This window comes from Hyperolius riggenbachi, chromosome 12, assembly GCF_040937935.1.
Source record: "Hyperolius riggenbachi isolate aHypRig1 chromosome 12, aHypRig1.pri, whole genome shotgun sequence".
Taxonomy (NCBI): Eukaryota; Metazoa; Chordata; class Amphibia; order Anura; family Hyperoliidae; genus Hyperolius; species Hyperolius riggenbachi.
The window spans coordinates 47,180,994-47,199,904 of record NC_090657.1 but is presented as its reverse complement, the minus strand read 5'-3'; the positions used below and the strand labels follow the sequence as shown (position 1 = coordinate 47,199,904).

Sequence of the window (18,911 nt, the reverse complement as noted above, 5' to 3'; positions counted from 1 at the left end):
AAGTCGCTCTCTGTAGATAGAAAGAAGGGGACAGTCCCCTCCACCCAAGGTGGACTATATACTGTGCAAATTTGGACAGAGGCGCCAGGCAGGTTAAAATGATCTAAAAACAACTAAAAAGGAGGAGTACAGGTGGACTTACCTCCTGAAATGATGGACAATCGAGATTGTTCAAATCGCAAATAACAATTTATTTTGGCACTCCGCAACGCGTTTCTGCAGACAGAGGCGCATTGCCACTATTGGACCTTTTTGAGCTTGCACTCCTTGCCTGATGAAGCGGTTTATACCTGCGAAACGCGTTGCGGAGTGCCAAAATAAATTGTTATTTGCGATTTGAACAATCTCGATTGTCCATCATTTCAGGAGGTAAGTCCACCTGTACTCCTCCTTTTTAGTTGTTTTTAGATCATTTTAACCTGCCTGGCGCCTCTGTCCAAATTTGCTCATTCTGGTGCATGGACGCACCCATTTTTCGGCTGGAGTGCCCCGGATCTCTTTAGGATCCTAGCAACGCCCCTGAGTAGAAGTGTGATAAGGGTTAATTTACAATGCTGGCTGTAAGACTTGTTTTCACACCCCTTCCTTATTTCTAGCTGCATATAGATAACACAGCTAGCTGAGCGGGCGGAGCAGTCATCATCCAGACTCAGCTGGCTCGTTTTTGTGAAGGCATCCAGGAGCCACCTCATGTGCCTTACATGCTGCAATTTGGCACTAGCAATAAAATACCTGGAGAGCCGTAGTGAGAAGAAAAGAGCAGAGGAGTGACTAGAAGTGACAGAGCTGCAAAATGGTTTTCAGGTATGATAAAAAAAAATTATATTTGTTTGACATTTCATGCTATGCATAACTTTGTACCATTTTATTCTGAATGTCACTTATTATTATTATACTGAGCAAGGTCCGTTATAGAGGCTTGGCACACGCATGCTGGAAAACAGTTTTCAGACACCAGTGTGAACCTACCCTGTGGGTTGTTTTATACTGCAGGCGGTTTTATGCGTTTTGGGATCCGTTTGCAATTGTAACCAGAGCTGGGACAAGGTCCTCCAGCACCCAAGGCTGAGACAGCAAAGTGCGCCCCCCATCCCTCCCACCCCAGCCGTCACACACTGATTGCTATTAGACTAAGAGGGCCACAGGGCCCACAACCTCCCAAACACCTTCATCTCCAGTTATCTGGCTTGCAGTCACTGCTATGTATCCCCTTTTCTTATTTCTTTCTGCTTCAAACACAATTAGGAATGACAGCTGAATGAATTGTGCGCCCCCTCCTACACTGCGCCCTGAGGCTGGAGCCTCTCCAGCCTATGCCTCGGCCCGCCCCTGATTGTAACAAAACGCAAGTAATTCAATAAGGGCTTGTTTCCATATAAGCAATGCAGAGCTGTGCTCTCAGCGCTGCTCTGCGTTGCACGTCACTCCTGGGGGGCGGAGCTTGTGATCACATTCATTATATTGAATGGGATTGCGGGCCGATTGCCCCAAAAGGCAGGCAACCATGTGCTGCAATTCCACGGTGAATCGCAGCGCATGTATGGAAACATCAGAGAGTGCAGTCTATGCACTGTCTACTGTCCCTGCGATTGCCTTTCCATAAGTGCAGCTAAAAGCGCGCATATGGAAATGAGACCTAAAACAACGAAATCGCAGTGCATGTTTTATGAGAGTGTAATCTGTTTAATCCGGTTTTATCAGGAAGTCCTGCACACTGTTTTTTTTTTTTTTTGTGTGTGTGTGTTTTTTATCCTTGCCACTCTAAAAATGCAAAACACATTCGCAGAGAAAGGACTTTGTAAAATTGCTTTGCGTTTTAGGACTGGTTCGCAATGGAACGCTTTTTTGGGGTTTCTCCAGCACTTTGCTGATTGCTGGCAATCAAAAAGAAGCTGTGACAATGTAAGTCAATCTGAGGGTTCTCACCAGTGGTGAAGCAATAGGGGGTGCAGAGGTTGCAGCCATACTGGGGCTTTTGGGCAAGAGGGGCCATATGGGGCCCTCCCTCAACCACAGTATTAGAACCTCTGTATTGGTCCTGTGCTGGTAATAATCACTTATAGAAGCTTTGAATAGTAGTAATCATTAACAAACTGTTCTCAATCCCCTTCTTGCACGACACTGTGGCTGTCTTTGATGTGCTTTGTGCTTTAACAATTGTTATGTATAGAGTGTATAGAGTAAAGAGGTATAGATCGTTTTGTTGTGACAAGTAGTAATAAAGTTATTGGCGAATGAATGGAAGGAGCGCCGACAGGGGAAAATTGCTTCTGTCCTAGAAGTGAAAACACTTGTGGGCTGAAGTGGTTAAACGGTAGCAGGAAAAAAGGGCGCTGGCTGAGGGTGGCCGAAAAGAGCGCCGCCATAGACTTTAATGCAATTATCGTTATTACGGCGAAAAAAGCAGAAAAAAGAGCACCGCAATAAATATCGTTAACATTAGAACGTTAACATTTTTGAAGTATGTTATCATTTTAGAAACTTTCAACGTTATCGTTGTTATCATATATTGTTTGTATGTACATATTTTACATTATCAAAGATATTATCGTTTCTATGTGTAAAAGGGTGTTTCTGCAGAGGGAGTGGTTAGGGTTAGGCACCACCAGGGGTGGTGGTTAGGGTTAGCCACCACCTGGGCGGCGGTTAGTTTTAGGCACCACCAAGGTGGGTGGTTAGGGTTAGGCACCACCAGGCGGCTGGTTAGGGTTAGGCACCACCAGGGGAGGGTTCTGTGTGAGAGTAGGGTTGGGTTAAGCTATATTGTTGAATTACATAAAGATTTTTAACATAAATATATTTTCGTTATTATTTCCTGTATGTTTTTACAACTGTATTTATCGTTATCCAAGTTTGACAACCATGTTTATTGTTAGCAGATTTTGTTATCCACCTGCGCCATTTTGCTATCCAGACGGGCCCTTTTGTCACGCACTCGGTTATGCCCGACGTGTTGTCGGGCATGCAGCTCAAGAGGCTTTGGTAGCCTCAGGAGTCCCCCAGGAGCAATCTATTAGATTTAATGTCTGTCGAACATGTTAGCTAGCACTAGGCTAGCTAGTATAGGTTGCCACCACCCCCTGATCGCCCCCGATCCAGCCGCTTATACATTACCCAGCCTGGTTCCAGCGATCGCCGCAGCATCCCCGCACAGCTCCGGTCTTCTCTATGAGGAGGATCGTACATGACGTCATGCGCAGTCCCAATCCTCCCCATAGAGTAGCCCGGAGCTGTGCGAGGCTGCGGCCATCGCTGGAACCAGGCTGGGTAATGTATAAGCTGCTGGATCGGGGGGAATCGGGTGGCAATCGGGGGGTGGTGGCCACCTATACTAGCTAGCCTAGTGCTAGCTAACATGTTTGGCAGACTATCTAATAGATTTCTCCTAGGGGACTTCTGAGGCTACCAAAACCTCTTGAGAGGCGCAACGCTCAGGAGGTTAAACCACTTCTAAAACTCATGTGAAGCTCCCTCTCTGAGGCATGAGCTGTCAGCTTGTGCTGTATGTGTTGTTTTATTCCCCACATACCGGTAACTGAATTGAAGTTCTCTGTCACAGCTGTCAGTCACATCTCCTCCTTGTAAAGCCCCAGACAGCAACTATACTAAAACAGGAAAGCCCCACGTTTTTTTATGAAGCAGGAGTATGCGGACTAGTGATTATTGTTTTAATGTGCTAATTACGATAACAATTTTTTTTTTTTGCAATTACGTCCATATTTAATTAAGATTTGGACATTCAATAGATTTTTTGTAATCCTTCCGTAATTTTGCGTAATTTTCATGCAATTCTGTGCCAACTTTAGTTGCTATCATCACCAAAGTTTCTAGGTATGTTAAGGGAAATAGTGGGAACAAATAATTTTTCAAAAAGACCTTGTCGTTTTTGAGAAATATTTTAAAATTGCAACAGAAAAAAATGCTTTTTAAACTCAGAAAAATTACAGTTTAAAAAAACATTTTTCCTTTGCATTTTTATAATCGAGTTTCTCAAAAACTACAAGGTCCTTTTGAAAAATTATTTTTGATTTGTTCCCAATATTCCCCTTAACATACCTACCAATTTTGGCGATGATCGCATGTATGAAGGCTTTGCTATTGGCCACTAAAATTGGCACAAAATGACGTGAAATTGCGATTTCATCATAATTGTGAACAACAATGCAAAATTACGATTATGCTAAATTTGTGCTCATCACTTATACAGACTGATATACACCATTCAGCCCATTCCAAGTGCCCTGACTGTTGCTATTTTAGCATTAAAATACTATTGTGAGTCCCATTTTTCTCTGTTAATGCTGCCTCAGTACATGTTACCTCACACAGGGCATTCTATCACACACTGCACCAGAGAATCCTACCTATCTCCTGTTTTAGAAGGAAATTACACGTTCTTCAAATGTCTGAGACAATTCTGCATAATTTCTAGAAACTTCTGTGTCCACTTCTCTGCTGGTCCATGAGGAAGCTCTGATTGGTTCCAGACTTTTTGCTGCCTGAAACAAACTTGTGAGGACGGGCCCAACACCACTCCCTCCCCCCCCCCCCCCCAATTTAGAATGATTGCATGGCATCCGACCGTGCATTTTAGCTGCGATTAACCCCCCCCCCCCCCAAAAAAAAAGTCTTCAGACTCTGTATAGGTAGGTAGCCAGGTATAGGTGCCCCCAGTATAGGTAGCCAGGTATAGCACCCCCAATCATAGGAAGCCAGGTATATGTGTCCCCAGTATAGATAGCCAGGTATAGGTGTCCCCAGTATAAGTAGCCAGGTATAGGTGCCCCCCTGTAGGAAGGCAGGTATAGGTGACTCCAGACTGAGTTCGAAAGGCATGTGTGGCTTTGGCTTCGGTTTATTGATGATGTGCTGGTGGTGTGGAGGGGAGATGAGCAGGGGCTTGACTCTTTCATGAGCCTTTTAAACCGTAATGAATGCATCATCACACTTAACTTCACTGCTAGTAGAGAAGAAATGTCCTTTTTGGACCTTCTAATTCGGAGGGATGGTGATGGCTTGAGTACTACAACATATCGGAAGCCTGCTGCTGGGAACACTCTCCTTCATGCCACCAGCCATCATCCGAGGCATTTGAAGAAGGGTATTCCGTCTGGCCAGTTCCTGCGGTTACGCAGGAACTGTTCACTTGAAATGGATTTTGAATCTGAGTCCCTTGAACTGTACGATCGGTTCCGGGAGAGGGGATACCAGCATGGAGTACTGTGCTCTGGCTTTGATAGAGCAAAAGGGTGTAGGAGAGAGGAGTTGTTGGGGATGGAAGTGAGGAACCGGGGTGTCCCGGGGAAGAAGGTAGAACCCCCATGGTTTATTACGCCATTTAACTCAAATTGGGACAATATCCAAAAAATATTGGCCAAATATTGGCCGATTTTAAAAACTGACCCTGTTGCGAGTAGGGCCGTTGGTGACCGACCATTATTGGTAACAAAACGAGCTCCAAATTTACGTGATGCCTTGGTTGAATCCCAATATATCCCAACTGAGGGAACAACTTGGTTGGGAAAAGGAAAAACAGTTGGTATGCATCGTTGTGGCAAGTGTGTTGCATGTGATAAGATAGTACCATCCAAAGTATTCACGGATACAGCTAGAAGTAAACAGTGGAGAATCAAGAGCTTTATCAATTGTGACACGGAGTGGGTTATCTATCGGCTGGAATGCCCGTGTCACAAGGGTCATGGAGCATGTCTCTAATGTAAGAAGTGGACTGCAGGAGAATGGGCAATATAAGAGCTCGGTAGCTGAACATTTCTGCATTAAACATGGTGGAAACCCAGAGGGTCTTAAAGCTATTGGAATAGCCCACATACAGGCAAACAGGAGAGGGGGAGACCGCCTTAAGGCCCTAAATCAATAGGAGAGTAGGTGGATATACTTGCTGGATTCAATGGAGCCTGCTGGGATGAATAATGAACTGAATTAAGCCCCATTCCTGCCGTGGAGGGAACTGTGTATCCCTATACATTGGGGAAGGAGAGAGGGAGAGGACTAATTTAGTTTATACTAAAAATACTAAAAATAAAATCAAAGACTCCAAAGGTTCAAAGGTGTAATCACTCCATTTTAATAGAGATTGTGATGTGTTATGCGGTATGTGCCAGTGAACCTTTGATGTACGATGGTGACAGCGGTGGTGCTGACTGGTCTTTCTAGTAGACACATATGAAGTTGTGTGTGCATAAATCAGTTGAAGTGCTGCCTTGGAGACAGGTGCTTTAAAAGACTTACTGGCCGATAAATACGGAAGTGCCGCTCTGGTGGTTGCCATGGTGACGTCCGGAAGTAAAGGGGAGTAGAAGGATGATGTTATACAACTCTCCGCCCCAGTACTGGACCCTGCATAAAATGGGCAGCTCAACCAATTGCAAGCCTCGCACATCCTGACGAAGCTCGCAAGTGGGCGGGCGCAATGCGTAGGTGGGCGGGTCTAAACCTCTAGCTACTTAAAGGGACTCCGAGCTCACGAAAAAAAGAAAAGTTGTACTCACCAGGGGCTTTCTCCAGCCCAGTGCTCGTCGGGAGGTCCCACGCCGGCGTCCTGGCTCCTCTCCTTCTCCCCGCTCCGGTATAGCTGACAGGCCGCAGCCCGGGCGACACTCGGTGGAGTGTCGGGCTGCAGCTTCCGCGTATGACGCGGATTACGTCACACGCCGGCCGCCTCGCGTCATCACGGCGGCCGGCGTGAAAGTACTGCGCATGCGCGCTTTAATCGCGCATGCGCAGTACTTTCACGCCGGCCGCCGTGATGACGCGAGGCGGCCGGCGTGTGACGTAATCCGCGTCATACGCGGAAGCTGCAGCCCGACACTCCACCGAGTGTCGCCCGGGCTGCGGCCTGTCAGCTATACCGGAGCGGGGAGAAGGAGAGGAGCCAGGACGCCGGCGTGGGACCTCCCGACCAGCACTGGGCTGGAGAAAGCCCCTGGTGAGTACAACTTTTCTTTTTTTCGTGAGCTCGGAGTCCCTTTAATATTAAGGGTACTTCTGGCTACCTAATACTAAAGGGCACCTGTAGCTACCTATGATGGGCAAGGGAAGTAAGGGAGAAGTGACAGCTGGGGCAGCCAGCACACTTGCTGTGCAATTCGGCAGGGTTTGAAGGTTCATGGAGCGCTAAGTCTAAGGCACCAGGACATCTGTGCCTATAGGCTCCTGTGAGGTAAATCCGGGCCTGATCCCAGCACTTTGTTCGGCCCAGTAGGCTGCTTGTCACTTGACTGGCAGCCTATCGGGACAATCAAAGCGCGGGGATGGTGTCAATAAAACAAGGCTGCTGTCGCCCTCACACATACCTTGAAAAGACTCAGCCAGGACGAGCAAACAAATCTGTTAGACACCATACACACACACACCAACTCCTCTGCTGGTGATGAAATCTGTCTCTGTCCATGGAAATTACAACAACTTCATGGACTGATGCCAAACTGCAGGCAACGCACTGAGGCTGGTGGTCATGTACTCTAGATCATCTGTAAGATTCGCCCTTTCCTGACCTCTGCCACCACCAAACACTTCATCCATGCCCTCATAATTTCCCGCCTCGACTACTGCAATGCCCTTCTGTCTCGTCTCCCTATTACCCGAATAGCCCCACTGCAGTCCATCATGAATGCGGCAGCCAGAATTATCCACTCCTCCCATCGCTCCACTAGAGCGGCTCCCCTCCGTGAATCCCTCCACTGGCTTCCTATCCAGTCCAGAATCAGATTCAAGATATTGAATTTGACGAAGGCGCAGAGCGCCGAAATGCGTAATGACGCTGCACGCTAACTGATCTCCAGCCACGCCTACTCCCACAGCGAGACGGCTTTCCCCATCCACCAGGACCACAGCGCATTGCTGCCGCCCTGTCCAAGAGTAAAGCGGTTGGCTTCACCGCTGAGAAACGATTTTACTGTTCAGCTCTTGTGAGTATAACATTGAAAAATTTGAATAAAAGCCACATAGGTAATGCACTATAGTGCGTTTCAATTTGTTCCTATAGATATGCATTTGAGTGAACCTAACTTGCCTAATCTCCATGCTCCCATCCAGTGACTGACTAAGCATTACCTGGTACTCATACTGTGCTGTGTGATCTGGTTTTCTTGTATTCCTGTATTGTCATATTGCTGTATGTGACCCCTAAATATTGTCTGTGACCTAAATTAATGTCCAGCGCTGCGTACTATAATGGCGCTTGATAAATAATAATAATCAGCCTCAGGCTGCCAATCGTAGTGCACCACAGGAGCACACAATTCAATCTCACAGAGGTAGCAAAGGAACACACAACCCAGTATATAGTACAGGCACTGGTATCAAAATACTCTGCAGTCTCACTAGGAAATGCAAATCCTCTGCTTAGTATGCAGAAGACTAACATTAAGTAAATATTTAATATTTCAAGAGGTGGGACCGTGCAGAACGAATACAAACAAAAATATTTGCTGAAGTGACAATGACACACAAGAACTTGTGTGTAAACTATAGGTGTGTGGAGAGAAGCAGGATCTTTTCCAATTTCAGTGGTTCAAAAACGTATGCTATATAGAATGTGATAACATTAATTGCAACACAAAACTAGTGATTTACTGTATAACGTTATACAGTAGCTCTCAACTGTCGCTCTTTTTGGAGGGAAAGTCCCTCTGTCCCTCTTTCATCCTCATTTGTCCCTCTTTCAGGGCTGATGTACAGATCTATGGAAATATATGTATTTTTCTACTGAAAAATGTGTTAAATTGACTCTAAACTTTATTCCCATCCTTTAAGTTAAGATATTTCTTATTTTGAAATGTTAATATGAAGGAAAATGAACCAGGATAAAAAGGACCAGTGTGGTTTGAATTATAAAACAACATATTTTCTTAGTAATTCATTATGATAAGCATAACTTAGGGTGCGGTGGGAGTGTACTTAGGGGTGTGGCAGGGGTGTGGCTTAAGTGGAAAACCTGTTTCACACTTCCATGGTGGCTTTCTCAATGAACTAAAAATGAAAGGAAACCATTAAAAACGGGCAGTCCTCATGCGTACTACTCCCCCGTTCTCCTGGTACATCCAGGTCGGCCAGGTTGTGGATAGGTGTGCAGATGCTGCCCGGCGATACATGTCCTTGATCGAACGCCTGTAGTTGGGAGCACCCTATGCATGCACATTGGTGACGTCACGACTATGCAGTGGTGGAGAGACGGAGGAAACCTTGAAAGAGAATGTATGTATGCAGATGATACCCAGATCTACCTCCACACCCCTGACATATCCACCACTACCATGGACAAGGTCTCCTCCTGCCTATCAGCCATCTCCTCCTGGATGTCCGCTTGGTTCCTAAAACTAAATCTAGACAAAACGGAATTTATGATCTTCCCACCCCGGCCATCCATGAACCTCCCAGATGTGCATGCCACTGTTAACCATACTACCATTCGCCCTACCTCTCAAGCCCGCTGTCTGGGTGTCACCCTGGACTCCGCACTCTCCTTCACTCCCCACATCCAAAACCTCACAAAGTCCTGCAACTTCCACCTTCGTAACATCTGTAATATTCGCCCTTTTCTGACCTCTGCCACCACCAAACTCCTCATCCATGCCCTCATCATTTCCTGCCTTGACTACTGCAATGCCCTTCTGTCTGGTCTCCCTATGACCCGAACAGCCCCACTGCAGTCCATCATGAATGTGGCAGCCAGAATTATCCACTGCTCCCATTGCTCCACCACAGCGGATGCCCTCCGTGAATCCCTACACTGGCTTCCTATCCAGTCCAGAATCAGATACAAGATACTGTGTCTGACCTACAAATCTGTCCACAAAACCTGTCCAACTTACATTTCCGATCTTACTCAGAGGTACATACACACCTAGCCACTCACTCCGCTCTTCCAATGAACTTCGTTTAACCGCTCCCCGCATCACCCAGTCCCATGCACGCCTCCAGGACTTCTCAAGAGCTGCTCCAACACTATGGAACTCCCTACTTCCACCCATTAGGGCAGCTCCCTCCTTCAACATCTTCAAGAAAGCCCTCAAAACTCACATTTTCGCTCTGGCCTACTTCCCCTCACAAGTGCTCTAAACCCACAGCTGAGCTCTGGTCCCCTACCTTTCATGTCCTTACCTCTCCATCTAGATTGTAAGCCTTTGGGCAGGGTCCTCCTTCTTTTGTGTCCTACCTGATCATGCACCTCCATTGCGGTGAATCCATGCTATGCATCTGAGTGAACCTAACTTGCCTAATCTCCATGCTTCCATCCAGCGACTGACTAAACATTACCTTGTACTCATACTGTGCTGCAAGATCTGCCCTTTTTTGTATTCATGTATTGTCATTTTGCTGTATGTCACCCCTAAATATTGTCTGTAACCTAAACTAATGTCCAGCGCTGCGTAATATGTTGGCGCTTTATAAGTACAATAAATAAATAAGAGAACTATATAAGATCGAACAAAGATGGACATAGGTTTTGACACACTCACTCCCAGAGGTTTCTAATATGTCCCTTTCACTTTACGTTCTATGAGGAAAAAGTTTTCTAAGTAGGACACTTATATTTGACAAACTATTAGTTTTGATTGAATTAGCTGTAGACCAATTAGTGGAAGTAGGGACGTGTATTATGTTCACCCTATGCACTCACAAGCAAAATTCCTGGTTATTTACAAAGTGACTTGCTATTCTACATAGCTTTATATTGAATTTTATAGACAAGAAAAAATAGTGTAGTTCCACCACTGAATATTACAACACTACAATTTCAAACGGGCAAAAAGCGGGGTTTTCTTTGAACCAAAATTCTCTTATTTATTTTTCATTCACGTTATCTTCAAATTGCGGACAGGGTTTGTAGGTGCAAAACCAGACTTCCAATTCACATAAAAGACTACCTTTATTTGTATTGAGTTTGACTTTAGCTTTAAGGAACACACAGCATAAGCAATCATAAGAGGGAGTGTGGCTAAGAGATGATACACCAGACTCCACCTTGAGAAAGACACGAAAGGCGGGGCAAAACATGGTTGCGGTGGGTGTGTTGCTGGTTCTGAGCATTCCACGCCAGCTGCACCATCGGTGTATCCCCCATATGGATGGAATACTGACCTACTGACCAGGAGCGCTACACATGTCACATGTGTAATGGCAGCAGACCAAAGTGTTGAAGCTGGATAGAGCTTAACTACTCCAGTACACTGGCACTGAACCTTCCACACATGAGCAGAACTCACCAACAAAATTGCAAGTATTTTGTCCATGGCCTGCGTGAGCAATCACCTGAGCCTGAAGGAAGGAACTGATTTGAACAGCATTTGCAAACCAATATAACGGAGTACTGCAACTCCACCATCATGGCTCGTTTTGCAGCACCCTTTTGAAAACAAGTAGCACATAAGTGCACTTAAGGCAGCAAATGTGCATAGGGTCAACTAGGGCATACATTTGAAAAAGCTGCATGGTTTAAAGGGCACAGGATAATGGTAGTAAATGTCGAGATTTCCAAAATGGCAATTTATAGTTTCTGATTGTGTAATAAAAGTCGCTATGATTTTCATCTTACTTTAGATACAAGAGATGAACATTTTCAATCCAAGATTATTATAGTTGTATGGAATTGTTCAGATTAATAATGTATTTGATTATCCTTTTTGCCCATTCTTCTTTGCAAAACAGCTCCAGCTCAGTCAGATTAGATGGACAGAGTTTGTGAACAGCAGTTTTCAGATCTTGCCACAGATCTCGATTGGATTTAGATCTGGGCTTTGATTGGGCCATTCTAAGCCATGAATATGTTTTGTTTTAAACCATTCCATTGCTGCCCTAGCTTTATGTTTAGGGTCATTGTCCTGCTGGAAGGTGAACCTCGGCCCCAGTCTCAAGTCTTTTGCAGACTCCAAGAGGTTTTCATCCAAGATTGCCCTGTATTTGGCTCCAACCATTTTCCAATCAACTCTAACCAGCTTCCCTGTCCCTGCTGAAGAGAAGCACCCCCAGAGCATGATGCTGCCACCACCATATTTGACAGTGGAGATGGTGAATTCTGAGTGATGTGCAGTGTTAGTTTTCCGCCACACATAGCGTTTTGTATTTTGGCCAAAAAGTTCCATTTTGATCTCATCTGACCAGAGCACCTTTTTCCACATGTTTGCTGTGTCCCCCACATGGCTTGTGGCAAACTGCAAACAGGACATCTTATGCTTTTCTGTTAACAATTACACACAGGTGCACTCTATTTAGTCATTAGCACTCATCAGGCAATGTCTATGGGCAACTGACTGCACTCAGACCAAAGAGGGCTGAATAATTACGCACACCCCACTTTGCAGTTATTGATTTGTAAAAAATGTTTGGAATCATGTATGATTTTCATTCCACTTCTCAGGTGTACACCACTTTGTATTGGTCTTTCATGTGGAATTCCAATAAAATTGATTCATGTTTGTGGTAGTAATGTGAGAAAATGTGGAAAACTTCAAGGCGGCCAAATACTTTTGCAAGCCACTGTGTATATATATATATATATATATATATATATATATATATATATATATATATATATATATATATATATATATTTTATTATGTCCAGTACTGCTATCTGAACAGGGGCGTAACTAGAAATCACTGGGCCCCCCTGCGAATATTTGGATGCCCCCCCCCCCCCCCCCATAGGTGCCAAATAATCATAATGGGGCAGCGTTTCACTGTAAATTAATTGTAAAGTGGGCAGCATTTTACCAGACAATCGTAATGTGGGCCAGAAAATCGTAATGTGGGCAGAGTTCACCAGAAAATCGTAATGTGGGTCTTTAGAAAATCATAATGTGGGCAGAGTTCACCAGAAAATCGTAATGTGGGCAGAGTTCACCAGAAAATCGTAATGTGGGCACCAGTCACCAGAAAATCGTAACGTGAGCAGCAGTCACCAGAACATTGTAACGTGGACAGCATTCACCAGACAATCGTAATGTGGGCAGCGTTCACCAGGATATCGTAATGTGGGACAGAAAATCGTAATGTGGGCAGAGTTCACCAGAAAATCGTAATGAGGGCAGCGTTCACCAGAAAATTGTAACATGGACAGCATTCACCAGACTATCGTAACGTGGACAGTGTTCACCAGAAAATCGTAATGTGGGCCAGAAAATCGTAATGTGGGCAGCGTTCACCAGAAAATCGTAACGTGGGCAGTGTTCACCAGAAAATCGTAACGTGGGCAGTGTTCACCAGAAAATCGTAATGTGGGCCAGAAAATCGTAATGTGGGCAGAGTTCACCAGAAAATCGCAATGTGGGCAGCAGTCACCAGAAAATCGCCATGTGGGCAGCAGTCACCAGAAAATCGCAATGTGGGCATCAGTCACCAGAAAATCCTAATGTCGGCAGCAGTCACCAGAATATCGTAATGTGGGCAGCAGTCACCAGAAAATCCTAATGTGGGCAGCAGTCACCAGAAAATCCTTATGTGGGCAGCAGTCACCAGAATATCATAATGTGGGCAGCACACACCAGAAAATCCTAATGTGGGCAGCAGTCGCCAGAAATTCCTTATGTGGGCAGCAGTCACCAGAAAATCGCAATGTGGGCAGCAGTCACCAGAAAATCGCAATGTGGGCAGCAGTCACCAGAAAATCGCAATGTGGGCAGCAGTCACCAGAAAATCGCAATGTGGGCAGCAGTCACCAGAAAATCCTAATGTGGGCAGCATACACCAGAAAATCGTAATGTGTGCAGCAGACACCAGAAAATCGCAATGTGGGCAGCAAACACCTGAAAATCGCAATGTGGGCAGCAGACACCTGAAAATCGTAATGTGGGCAGCAGACACCTGAAAATCGCAATGTGGGCAGCAGACACCTGAAAATCGTAATGTGGGCAGCAGACACCTGAAAATCGTAATGTGGGCAGCAGACACCTGAAAATCGTAATGTGGGCAGCAGACACCTGAAAATCGTAATGTGGGCAGCAGACACCTGAAAATCGCAATGTGGGCAGCAGTGACCAGAAAATCGTAATGTGGGCAGCAGACACCTGAAAATCGTAATGTGGGCAGCAGACACCTAAAAATCGTAATGTGGGCAGCAGACACCTGAAAATCGCAATGTGGGCAGCAGTGACCAGAAAATCGCAATGTGGGCAGCAGTGACCAGAAAATCGTAATGTGGGCAGCAGTGACCAGAAAATCGTAATGTGGGCAGCAGACACCTGAAAATCGCAATGTGGGCAGCAGACACCAGAAAATCGTAATGTGGGCAGCAGACACCTGAAAATCGTAATGTGGACAGCAGGCACCTGAAAATCGTAATGTGGGCAGCAGACACCAGAAAATCGTAATGTGGGCAGCAGACACCAGAAAATCGTAATGTGGGCAGCAGACACCTGAAAATCGTAATGTGGGCAGCAGGCACCTGAAAATCGTAATGTGGGCAGCAGTCAGTCATCAGAATATCGTAATGTGGGCAGCAGACACCTGAAAATCGTAATGTGGGCAGCAGACATCTGAAAATCGTAATGTGGGCAGCAGGCACCTGAAAATCGTAATGTGGGCAGCAGACACCAGAAAATCGTAATGTGGGCAGCAGACACCTGAAAATCGTAATGTGGGCAGCAGGCACCTGAAAATCATAATGTGGGCAGCAGACACCAGAAAATCGTAATGTGGGCAGCAGACACCTGAAAATCGCAATGTGGGCAGCAGTCACCTGAAAATCACAATGTGGGCAGCAGACACCAGAAAATCGCAATGTGGGCAGCAGTGACCAGAAAATCGCAATGTGGGGAGCAGACACCAGAAAATCGCAATGTGGGCAGCAGACACCAGAAAATCGCAATGTGGGCAGCAATGACCAGAAAATCACAATGTAGGGCAGCATACACTAGAAAAAAAAATGCACCTGTGAAAAAAAACAATTCACTTACCTGACAGAAGTCTCCTCCTCTCCCGGCATCTGGCTCGCAGCTCCCCAAGTCCTCCTGCAGCACATCTCCCGCGCTGACAGGCAGAGTGCAGGGCTACGGCAAGATGGCTGCCGAAGCCCTGTACTAGAGACACAAATAGTCTCCAGTGTAGGGCTTCTTTGGCGGCCATCTTGCCGTAGCTCTGCTCTGCCTGCCGGAGACTATGCAGGCTGCTGGAGCGGGGCTGCGGGGAATGAAGCACCTTGCTGGGGGGTCAGCGCTCCCCCCACGCACAGTGAGCTGGCCCCAGAGCAGCCCCGGGCCCCCCTGCGGCTGAGGGGGTCGCATCCCCGGTAGGTACGCCGGTGTATCTGAATATACGATTGATAAAGCGACTTTTATTAGTTGGTAGTCATAATCCTTGCTAAAAGAGTTGATTCTCACACTGCGAGAACCCCCTACACTTAGCAAGAAATGTACTTACGGAGAACTTATCTTCCTATAGATTATTAGATATAATCCAATATTCATTGATAGCGTACTGCAACATTGTATAGTTCATTTTAGAGATAAAGACTAGATTTGCCAATTATCTATCACAAGCATTGATGTTTTATATATTGTAACCAGGCAACGCCTAGCAAAGTTTATAATGATTTAGATATTTCACTCCAAAACTATATATATTGTTACCCTCTTACTCTGTGTAGTAACACAGACCAGATAAGTTAAAGTGCTGGTAGAGGTGATATTCCTGTCTGTTAAATAAATGCATATTGATTCAGTTTATGTGGCAACACCCCTCCATGCTGTCTAATGAGTCACTATAATTTGACATGATTAATAGGTTCTTTATTTAGGTCATTTTGTGTTTAATAATAGCCATCTTGGTTTTGATGGCATCCATTTTGTGCTTTGGGTTAAACAGGGTGTTATCTGTCCACCATTTTGTGAGTTGGGTAAATAGATTGTTTATTGGTTCAGCCATTTTGAGCTTGATTCACAAAGCGGTGCTAACTGTTAGCACGCCTGTGAAAACCCCCTTAGCACGTCTAAACGAGCTTGTCGCGCGCAAAACTTTATGCGTGTAAAACTTTACGCGCACCCTGCACAGAGCGCAGGGCGCTCCGTGCGAAGTGCCCATTTAAGCCTATGGGACTTAGCGCACGCATAGGAGTTTGCGCGCGCAATGCTAACCTACTTAACCTAAAGACTTTAGACGTGCTAAGTAGGTTAGCACGGTGCTAATAGCACCGCATAGTGAATCAAGCCCTTTGTCTACATAGGTAGTTTATATGAAACTGTTTTAAAGGAAGCCATTTTTAACCAAGCTTATTGTGATATTTATTCTTAATCAGAAGGTGAAATTTTGATACGTTGTAATATTTATTAAATTATATTATGTAAAATCTGTCTACGTCTCCTGTTTGAACTAGTAAAACTGAGAAACCTAGAATAAACAAACTCAAAATTTGACGCATATCGTACTTTGAAGATCCTCCTTTTAACCCAGGAACTTCCAATTACGATTTGTTGTATTTCCGGTTTCTGTTTAGATAACCGAAGTACAAAACATTCGACATAGAATATCAGTGTGAGAAACAGCGGAAAAGCCACCGCATGTTCTGGCAGCAAGGTGGCTGATTCCGCGTCTGATGCGTCGGTTTGTCCGCGTCAGCATGCGTCTGGTTTGTCTGGAGCTGACGGTGCCCATGGGCAGAGTGGCGCGCGCGCTGAAAGACAGGCTCTTTATACCAATAGGAGGAAGATCAGCTGATCAGGGCGGTCAGCTGATTCCTGCTCAGCTAGTGATTGGTTGATGGGAGCTGGGCGGCGCTGTGGGGTACTTTACTATATATATCTCTAGCATAGTTCCAGGGTGTTGAGATCACGGCCCTCACACCCCAGACTAGGAATACTGTATATCATCTGTGTTATTCTCTAGCATAGTTCCAGAGTGTTGAGATCATGGCCCTCACACCCCAGACTAGGAATACTGTATATCATCTGTGTTATTCTCTAGCATAGTTCCAGGGTGTTGAGATCACGGCCCTCACACCCCAGACTAGGAATACTGTATACCACCTGTGTTATTCTCTAGCATAGTTCCAGGGTGTTGAGAGCACGGACCTCACACCTCAGACTAGGCCTTATTCTGATATCTGTTATGACCTAATGCCTTCCTGGGAATTTTGAAAGTTTGGCCACTCGCACCGCTTTGATGTTACACTCACCAAACTTGGGTCACTTGGATATGGAGTTAAGCTAAAGTATTCTGTCACATTTTGGGGACCCCAAAAAGTGGGCGGAGCCAAAAGCAGCCAATCAGATTTTCCCTATTGACTTCAATGGCAAAATGTAAACAGCTGTAACTCTCACTGTATTAAAGCCAGGGTTCCCAGACTTGGCACACTGGGTCACTGGGTGACTGGGGTTAAAATTTGGCAAGGTGGGCGGAGCCACATCCAGCCAATCAGACACATAGCAATGACAGGCAAGCTAATGGAGAGACAGATCTCCCAGGCAGCTGCAGTGAGAAGAGAGCAGACAAGGCATTCCGGAATAGTGTTGGGCGAACAGTCTTCGCCACTGTTCGGGTTCTGCAGAACATCACCCTGTTCGGGTGATGTTCGAGTTCGGCCGAACACCTGATGGTGTTCGGGCAAACCGTTCGGCCTCATGGCCGAACTAAGAGCGCATGGCCGAATGTTCCCCGAACGTTCGGCTAGCACTGTGATTGGCCGAACGGGTCACGTGGTTCGGACCCGAACGTGCTCTGATTGGCCGAACTGTCACGTGGTTCGGGTAAATAAATACCCAAACCACGTCATATCTTCGCCATTTGTCTGTGGGTTTAGCTTTGGGTAGGCAGGCAGGGTAGTTCGCGCTCCAGCCACGCTAGCCAGGGTCCCCCCAGTCATTGTGTCGCTGCTGGGAATAGTAGTACACCGCTCGCTCAGCCACACTATATAGCATTCTGTTTACTGCCACTCTGTGTACCTCGCTCAGCCACACTATATAGCATTCTGTTTACTGTTCTGTGTCTGCTGGGAATAGTAGTACACCGCTCGCTCAGCCACACTATATAGCATTCTGTTTACTGCCACTCTGTGTACCTTGCTCAGCCACACTATATAGCATTCTGTTTACTGCCACTCTGTGTCTGCTGGGAATAGTAGTACACCGCTCACCCGCCACTGTATAGCATTGTGCTCTGTGTCGCTGCTGGGAATAGTGGTACACCGCTCACCCGCCACTGTATAGCATTGTGCTCTGTGTCGCTGCTGGGAATAGTGGTACACCGCTCAGCCACACTATATAGCATTCTGTTTACTGTTCTGTGTCTGCTGGGAATAGTAGTACACCGCTCGCTCAGCCACACTATATAGCATTCTGTTTACTGCCACTCTGTGTACCTCGCTCAGCCACACTATATAGCATTGTGTTTACTGCCACTCTGTGTCTGCTGGGAACAGTAGTACACTGCCGCTCACTCAGTCACCCCATTACTATATAGCATTGCTGGGATCTGTAGTACTCTGCTCACCCACCCATACCATTGTACTGCCAGTCACTGTGTATATTGCTGGGATCTGTAGTACTTCACTCACCGTCAACCACTATATAGCATTGCGTACTCTGCCAGTCAGTGTGTATATTGCTGGGATCAGTAATACTCCACTCAACGTCAACCACTATATGAGCTCACCATGAGTTCCTCAGAGACCTCCGCTGTGAGCAGCACTCCCAACAACAGCAACAGCCAACGCCCCACGCAAGCTATAACATCCACCCCAGCAGCTAGTGGTCAGCAGCAGCCCTCCCCAGAGGAGAACGTTGTGTCCATCGGTCCGGCGCCAGAGCGATTATTGAGGGCTGCCATTGAGGAGATGATGGGGCCTGATGTGGAGGAGGAGGTCGGGCTCAGGCCAGCATCCCAAGTTAATGTTGAGGACGATGAGGGGTCTGTGTCTGGGGATGTTGGGGTGGCAGAGGTGGTGGGTGGGTCAGACTCAA

At 46.1% G+C, this 18,911-nt stretch overlaps 1 protein-coding gene across 2 annotated transcripts in view; it reads left to right on the top strand.

Moving 5' to 3' along the window:
• Positions 1 to 647: 647 nt before the first annotated feature.
• The window catches only part of LOC137542516 (NXPE family member 2-like), a 153,267-nt gene continuing 135,003 nt past the window's right edge, over positions 648 to 18,911 (top strand). For both annotated transcript variants that reach the window (XM_068264493.1, XM_068264492.1), the window contains exon 1: positions 648 to 804. In XM_068264493.1, the coding sequence (XP_068120594.1) occupies positions 794 to 804 (11 nt within the window). In that variant the 5' untranslated portion in view covers positions 648 to 793. The remainder of the gene's footprint in view (positions 805 to 18,911) is intronic.